The 8,769-nt window shown below is 44.8% G+C and overlaps 1 protein-coding gene across 1 annotated transcript in view; it reads right to left on the bottom strand.

Moving 5' to 3' along the window:
* TRAFD1 (TRAF-type zinc finger domain containing 1) overlaps positions 1-8,769 on the bottom strand; it is a 29,787-nt gene that overhangs the window by 10,877 nt on the left and 10,141 nt on the right. The window contains exons 3-6 of the mRNA XM_023203741.1: positions 8,258-8,393; positions 8,064-8,117; positions 2,202-2,607; positions 1,134-1,340 (exon numbers count right to left, since the gene is read on the bottom strand). Coding sequence (XP_023059509.1) covers positions 1,134-1,340; positions 2,202-2,607; positions 8,064-8,117; positions 8,258-8,393 — 803 coding nt within the window. The remainder of the gene's footprint in view (positions 1-1,133; positions 1,341-2,201; positions 2,608-8,063; positions 8,118-8,257; positions 8,394-8,769) is intronic.

The raw sequence follows: 8,769 nt of genomic DNA, 5'->3' as shown, positions 1-8,769 counted from the left end.
AAAAAAAAAAAAAAAAAAAATTAGCCGAGCATGATGGCACATGCCTGTAATCCCAGCTACTTGGGAAGTTGAGGCAGGAGTATCACTTGAGCCCGGGAGGCAGAGGTTGCAGTAAGCCCAGATTGCGCCATTGCACTCCAGCCTGGGCAAGAGCAAAACTCCGTCTCCAAAAAAAAAAAAAAAAAAAAAAAAGTTCAGAATAGTATAGCAAATACCCATATACTTCTCATCTATATTCACAAAGTTTAATATTTCCTCACATTACTTTTATGTATTTTTTCCCCTGAACTATTTGAGGATAAGTTTGAACATATAACATTTTATTCCTAAAGTACTTCATCATGTGTCTTTGAAGAACAAGGTCACTGCTTTCTCCTATGTAAACAATACGGATGTCACTCTCAGCAACTTTAATGTAAGTTCTCTATTTGTACAATAATGTCCTTAAGAGCTTTTTTTTTTTTTTTTTTGAGACGGAGTCTCGCTCTGTCGCCCAGGCTGGAGTGCAGTGGCCGGATCTCAGCTCACTGCAAGCTCCGCCTCCCGGGTTTACGCCATTCTCCTGCCTCAGCCTCCCGAGTAGCTGGGACTACAGGCGCCTGCCACCTCGCCCAGCTATTTTTTTGTATTTTTTAGTAGAGACGGGGTTTCACCGTGTTAGCCAGGATGGTCTCGATCTCCTGACCTCGTGATCTGCCCGTCTCGGCCTCCCAAAGTGCTGGGATTACAGGCTTGAGCCACCGCGCCCGGCCTAGCTTTTTTTTTTTTTAAGACAAGGTCTCACTCTTGTCACCAGGCTGGAGCAGTGGCACAATCTCAGCTCACTGCAACCTCCGCCTCCTGGGTTCAAGCGTTCGCCTGTAATCCCAGCTACTCGGGAGGCTGAGGCACGAGAATCTCTTGAACCCAGGAGGCAGAGGGGGCAGTGAGCCGAGATCATGCCACTGCACTCCAGCCTGGGTGACAGGGCGAGACTGTACCAAAAACAAACAAACAAACAAACAAAAAAAAAAAACGAAACGAAAAATAAGGCAAATTCTATCTCATTAAAATCTTTCAATTGTGTAAGAATTGTATAACCTGACTTACAAAAACTGTAGAGAAATAGGCTAGTACAGAATAAGCAAGCCTACCCTTTATGTCACTCAGAGAACTGGGACCGCCATGAGACTGGTCTGCCTCACATACGGCCCTCCAAAAGTCCTGCTCTGCCACACTGGAGGCTTGGCCTTCATTTTGCAGACTTAGGGCCAACATGAAGTCCAAGTTTGCACTGTCTTCACCACCCTCTTTGGGGGGCTGTTGGCCTCTATTCCGTTCCTGCCTCTCTTGTTCTTCAACTGAAAAAAAAAAAAAACCAGCATTCAGGATACATTAGAAATGTTACCACCCTCAACTCAAGTCCATGCCTAGCAAATAGTCAAGGTTTACAGGCATGTGGGTAGGAACAAAAATGACCATGCTCAACCAGCTCTCTTCACCCTCTGGGTCTCCTAGCTCTGAACATTAAAGTCTGCCATATGAAAAGGCTCCATTATTATTCTGATTGTATTATTAAGCAATATTACTAAGCCATAATTATGAGACAGGCACTGCGCTAAATATTTTATACTTATTTTCTGAATTATAGTAGAATGGTTTAAAGCACGAGGTCAGATTACCTGAATTCAAATCTTAGTTCTACCTTCAAATTTACCTACCTTCAAATAATGAGACAATTAAATGAGTCAATACATATAAAGCATTTTGCAAATGCCTAAGGGAAATAAGATACAGGTTGAGCATACCAATCCAAAAATCCAAAATTTGAAACTTTTTGGGCATCAATATGACTCTCAAAGAAAATGCTCACTGGAACATTTTGGATTTCAGATTTCTCAGATTTGAGATGCGCATCCAGTATACATAATGCAAATACTTCAAAAGTCAAAACACTTCTGGCCCCAAGTATTTTGGAGAAGGGATACTCAATCTGTATAAGTGCTGGCTATTTACAACACTGTCATCATCCTCACCATTATGAACCCTAACTATAATCTAATAGAGGCTATTTCCATTTTATAGGAAAGTGAGGTATTCCTAGTGTTACTCAGCTGCAGTCAGGTTTCTTTAATCAAGATCTATCTGGCCCCAAAGCCTTGTTCCCATTTGCCTTGGGATTTTGATACCATTCTAGTTCCCTAATCCCAAGCACAACTCACACAGATTATTCTGAATTGAAACCTGGGCTGTAATGTTCCTTTGGCTGGTAGTTCTATTGTGGAAAACATCTGATTCAAAGGCTCTCAGGGGCCTTTGCGGCAGCCTCATGGGTGGGTCCAGAGCCTCAATTTGTCTGAGGAGTTGGGATGCAATCCAGATTCCATCCTGACCCCAAGATTCATCATATGCATTAGGAGGTATGACAACCTCATTTCTCTTTTCCTCCCCCTCTCTCCCACAAACTTCAGGGTGAGTCTTCAAATCTTTCACAAGGACATTGCGACCACAGTTGCCACATAGTTCCGTCCGGGCACCACAATAATCTTCATGTTCCTTCAGTTTGAGAATGGAAAGTTCTAAATCACAGTGCTGGCAGACAGCAAGCCGCAAAGGGCACTCAGTCTCCTACAAACCAGAGGAATAAGGTAGTTAATATGCATATCTAGGAGACGTGTGTTTTAGCATAGGGCAAGGAAAGCCAAGAGTATCTACTGCAATCTTCTCTTCCAACCCTAGATTCTCCTGCCATTTTTTTTATGTATTTAATATTTAAGAGTCACAGTTTCCCCTTTTGTTCCTGCCACAATGTTCTATAAAGGAAAATAAAATATTAGAGGGAGTCCACTACTCAGCCATCCTAACTATCATATCGTTTTGTGCACACATTACTAAGTAATCTAAAACCAGCCAGAGAAGCCCAGGAGCAAATAACAAGAATCATAGCAATTCAGATGTTTGTCAAAGCTCCAATGTCCCTGTCCCCTACCAACTACTCCAATTCAGTCTTAACTACCTAATAATGAGGAGAAGAAACTACACTTTAGAAAGACACAGGTTTCTCTAACCTTCATATTTGTATTTAACACAGGCTTTATTTTTTATTTATTATTACTTTTTTTTGAGACAGAATATCGCTGTCGCCCAATGACAGAGTGGTGTGCATGGTGCAATATCGACTCACTGCAACCTCCACCTCTCGGGTTCAAGCAATTCTTGTGCCTCAGCTTCCTGAGTTGCTTGGGACCACAGGTGTGTGCCACCACACCCAGCTACATTTTTAGCACAGAAGGGGTTTCACCACGTTAGCCAAGTTGGTCTCAAACTCCCAGCCTCAAGTGGTGTGAGCCATTACTCCTGGCAAATACGTGTTATTTATCCAATAAAAGAGCTTTGGGGGCCAGGCACAGTGACCCACGCCTGTAATCCCAGCACTTTGGGAGGCCAAGGCAGGCAGATCACCTGAAGTCAGGAGTTTGAGACCAGCCTGACCAACATGGTGAAACCCTACTCTACCAAAAATACAAAAATTAGCAGGGTGTGGTGGCATTCACCTATAGTCCCAGCTACTTGGGAGGCTGAGGCAGGAGAACTGCTTGAACCCAGGAGGCAGAGGTTGCAGTGAGCTGGGATCACACCACTGCAGTCCAGCCTAGGTGACAGAGTGGGGACGAAAAAAAAAAAAAAAAAGCTTTTGAAAAAAAACTTCTGAATTGGCATTACATCTACATGGTATCAAATTTTATTTTTTAATTTTAATTTTTCTTTTATTTTTTGAGATAGGATCTCAGTGTCACCCAGGCTGGAGTGCAATGGTGCGATCATGGCTTACTGCAGCCTTGACCTCCTGGGCTCAAGCGATCCTCCCACCTCAGCCTCCCAAGTAGCTGGGACCACAGGCACATGCCATCATGCCTAGCTAGGTTTTTTGTTTTATTTTTATTTTGTAGAGACAAGGGTCTCCTTATGTTGCCCAGATTGATCTCAAACTCTTAGGCTCAAGCAGTCCTCCTGCCCTGGCCTCCCAAAGTGCTGGGATTACAGGAGTGAGCCACTGTGCCCAGCTGGTATACAATTTTAAAGCCCAAAAAGGATATATGTAAAAATCGTGTCTCTTCTTCCCTGTTCCTCAGCTACCTAAGGCCTTTTTATCAATTTATTGTGTTTCCTGCAAGAGGTAGTTCATGCATATATAAACAGTGCTGAAAATGTTGGAGTAGCATTTAGAATAGAACTTCAATTTTTTTTTTTTTTTTTTTTGAAACGGAGTTTCACTCCTGTTGCCTAGACTGGAGTACAATGGCATGATTTCGACTCACTGCAACCTCCACCTCCTGGGTTCAAGCAATTCTCCTGCCTCAGCCTCCCAAGTAGCTGGGATTACAGGCACCCACCACCACACCTAGCTAATTTTTGTATTTTTAGTAGAGATGGAGTTTCACCACGTCGACCAGTCTGGTTTTGAACTCTTGACCTCATGTGATCTGCCCGCCTCGGCCTCCCAAAGTGCTGGGATTATAGGCATGAGCCACCACACCCAGCCACTTTTTTTTTCTTTTCAGACAGTCTCACTCTGTTGCCCAGGCTGGAATATAGTGGTGTGATCTCGGCTCACTGCAACCTCTGCCTCACAGGTTCAAGCAATTATCCTGCCTCAGCCTCTCAAGTAGCTGGAATTACAGGCATGCAGCACCATGCCTGGCTAATTTCTGTATTTTTAGTAGAGACAGGATTTCACCATGTTGATCAGGCTGGTCTTGAACTGCTGACCTCAAGTGATCCGCCCGCCTCCACCTCCCAAAGTGCTAGGATTATAGATGTGAGTCACTGTGCCTGGCCTACCTTTTTATTTTTTTGAGACAGGGTCTCACTTTGTCGCCCAGGCTGGAATGCAGTGGTACAAACAGGACTCACTGCAGCCTCAACCTCCAAGCTCAAACAATATCGTATCTCAGCCCCTCGAGCAGTTGGGACTACAGGAACGGACCACGATGCCCAGCTAATTTTTTAGTTTTTTGTAGAGATAGGGGTCTCACGATATTGCCTAGACTGGTCTTGAACTCCTTGGTTTAAGCAATCCTCTCGCCTTGGCCTCCCAAAGTGCCAGGATTACAGGCGTGAGTCACTGTAGCCCACCATGAATTACCTTTAATTTAAGGGTAATTTAATTATATATTAATAAAATTAAGTTGTTACAGTTTTGAGGCACATAGAATGAAATGTACAAATCTTAAGTATATACCTTGGTGAATTTTAACATATGTATATCCACTCTTGCATAACTACCATATAAACAGCTGTTTGGATTCTTATTTATTTATTTATTTATTTATTTTTTGAGACGGAGTCTCGCTCTGTCACCCAGGCTGGAGTGCAGTGGCCGGATCTCAGCTCACTGCAAGCTCCGCCTCCTGGGTTCACGCCATTCTCCTGCCTCAGCCTCCAGAGTAGCTGGGACTACAGGCGCCCGCCACCACGCCCAGCTAATTTTTTATATTTTCAGTAGAGATGGCGTTTCACTGTGTTAGCCAGGATGGTCTCGATCTCCTGACCACGTGATCCACCCGCCTCAGCCTCCCAAAGTGCTGGGATTACAGGCGTGAGCCACCACGCCAGGCCAAGAAATGTTGAAGATCAAGGCTGCGGGATGCTCCCTACTGAATGGGAAAACTGTCCTTGGTTCCACATAGGCTGTAGACACAGCCTTTCTGCCAGCAACTGTTCCTGCAAGGAACTTTAGCTCAACTGAACATACTGTCACATGGTTCCTTGAAGGGGTACAGCACTGATTTCACTTGTGTTATAAAAGATTGAGTGGTGCTTTTGACTATTAGTTTATGTCAACACTTGAAAACATGGTGAGCCCAGTTTTTTGTTTGTTTGTTTGTTTTAGATGGAGTTTCACCCTGTTACCCAGGCTGGAATGCAATGGTACGATCTCGGCTCACTACAACCTCTGCCTCCCAGGTTCAAGCAATTCTCCTGCCTCAGCCTTCCGAGTAGCTGGGATTACAGGCACACGTCTCCATGCCCAGCTAATTTTTGTATTTTTTAGTAGAGATGGGGTTTCACCATGTTGGCCGGGCTGGTCTCGAACTCCTGACCCCATGATCCACCCGCCTCAGCTTCCCAAACTGCTGGGATTACAGGTGTCAGCCACTGTGCCTGGCTGGATTTTTAAATTGGTGAATTAATATACTCTTTCAGCGTTGGCCAGTTTTGGCCAGGTGCCATAGCTCACGCCTGTAATCTCAGCACTTGGGAAAGCCAAGGGAAGATCACTTGAGGCCAAGAGTTCGAGACTAGCCTGGGCAACACAGCAAGACCCCCAACTCTATGAAAAACAAAAATAAATATAATTAGCCAGTCATAGTGGCCTATACCTGTAGTCCCACCTATGCAGGTAGATCATTTGAGCCTGGGAATTTGAGGCTGCAGTGAGTTATGATCATGCCACTGCATGCTAGCCTGGGTGACAGAGTGAGACTCTGTCTCTTAAAAAAGGTTTTAAATTTAAAAAAAAGAAAAACGACAGGGCACGGTGGCTCATGCCTGTAATCCTAGCACTGTGAGAGGCCAAGGCGGTTGGATCACCCAAGGTCAGGAGTTCGAGATCACCCTGGCCAACATGGCAAAATCCCATCTCTACTAAAAATACAAAAAAAAATTAGCCAGGCATGGTGGAGCACACCTGTAATCTCAACTACTCAGGAAGCTGAGGAAGGAGAATCGCTTGAACCTGGGAAGTGGAGGTTGCAGTGAGCCAAGATCGCACCACCACACTCCAGCCTCCATGACAGGAGCAAGACTCCACCTCAAAAAAAAAAAAAAAAAAAAACTTTGGGCTGAGTACAGTGGCTCATGCCTGTAATCCTAGCACTTTGGGAGGCTGAGGCAGGAGGATCACTTGAGCCCAGGAGTTCAAGACCAACCTGTGCAACACAGCAAGACCCTGTCTCTATTTTTGGGGGGTTTTTTTTGAGACGTAGACTCACCCTGTCATCCAGACTGGAGTGCAGTGGCGCAACCTCGGCTCACTGCAACCTCTGCCTCCTGGGCTCAAGCGATTCTCGTGCTTCAGCCTCCCAAGTGGCATGCACCTCCACATCCAGCTAATTGTTGTATTTTTAATAGGGACAGGGTTTCACCATGTTGGCCAGGCTGGTCTCGAACTCCTGACCTCAAGTGATTCGCCCACCTCAGCCTCCCAAAGTGCTGGGATTATAGGCATGAGCCACACCACCCAGCTGACCCTGTCTCTATTTAAAAAAAAAAAAAAAAACCTTCAGCCAGTTTTATCTCAACTAGCAAGCAAATGATATTCTATTCTCTCTCACCAAATGCTGAGGAATTTCTTAGGTTAAGTAGCATGTTATCCAAGTGTTCAAGAATTTAAAATGAGGCCGGGTGTGGTGGCTCACGCCTGTAATCCCAGCACTTTGGGAGGCTGAGACGGGCAGATCACAAGGTCAGGAGTTTGAGACCAGCCTGGCCAACATGGTGAAATCCCATCTCTACTAAAAATACAAAAATTAGCCGGGTGTGGTGGCGGATGCCTGTAATCCCAGCTACTCGGGAGGCCAAGGCAGGAGAATTGCTTGAACCTCGGAGGCAGAGGTTGCAGTGAGCTGAGATTGCACCACTGCACTCCAGCCTGGGCAACAGAACAAGACTCTGTCTCAAAAAAAAAAAACAAAAAAAAAAAACAAAAGAATTTAAAATGAAATGACAGCTTGCAAGGCAGGCTGTGTGATAAAGAGGTTATCCCATACTGGCAACTCCAGGGCTGGCTTCATATTCAGTGAGGCTGCCAATAACTAAACCCCAGCAGAAATGATAGACTCAGTTCCAAAGGGAAAGACTTCAGGAGTCTCAACACACACAAGGGAGTTCCAACAGCCAGGTAGCCGAATCAGGCAGCAGTCACAAAGTCAAGGCCTCAAACAGGCTTTAAGGAACAGTATGCACGTGAGCTCATGGAGAACTAACACTCAACCAGACTGGCTTTCTGCTCTGCATGTGGGTCTGTAATCTCCGTAGGACTGGGCCCACAGTAACTCACTCCATGGCGCAACAAGACTAACCTCATGCTTCTTTAACAGTCTCTTCTCCAACTTCTTGTTACATTTGCAGGTCACCTAGCATTAAGAAGTGAGAATCAATAAATTGGCTTTGTGACAATATGCTCATTTGCTATTGCACAATAGCAAACAAAATACATTTATGAACAACAGCAAGTATAACACATGTATAAACATTTGGGTACTTGGTGGCTCACCTGACAGTGTTCTGCAGCCATGTGAGTCTCCATGTCAGATTTGGGAAATGGTTCCTTGCAGATAGGACACATACCAATGTTCCTTTGACAGTGGATCTCATGGATGGTAAAGTTAAACACAGGAATTTCTTTTTTGCTACAGAAATAGAACAAAGAAAAAGGCAAGCATTACTGACTAATCTATGCCTTTTCTTGCACAGTGGCATCACATGGAAATCTATCCTATCCAATCTTTAGTCTCCATTATTTATCTTTAGTGAATACCTAGCCTACAAACTCATGATTATTACCATTCCTGCTTTTCAAGAACGAAATCCTGGCCGGGCGCGGTGCCTCACACCTGTAATCCCAGCACTTTGAGAAACCGAGGCAGGCGGATCACCGGAGGTCAGGTGTTCGAGACCAACCTGGCCAATATTGTGAAACCCCATCTCTACTAAAAATACAAAACTTAGCCAGGCGTGATGGCAGGCACCTGTAATCCCAGCTACTTGGGAGGCTGAGGCAGGAGA

The sequence above is a fragment of the Piliocolobus tephrosceles genome, chromosome 10, assembly GCF_002776525.5.
Source record: "Piliocolobus tephrosceles isolate RC106 chromosome 10, ASM277652v3, whole genome shotgun sequence".
Classification (NCBI taxonomy): Eukaryota; Metazoa; Chordata; class Mammalia; order Primates; family Cercopithecidae; genus Piliocolobus; species Piliocolobus tephrosceles.
The sequence above is the reverse complement of the archived record's forward strand: the minus strand, read 5'-3'. Positions and strand labels throughout refer to the sequence as shown.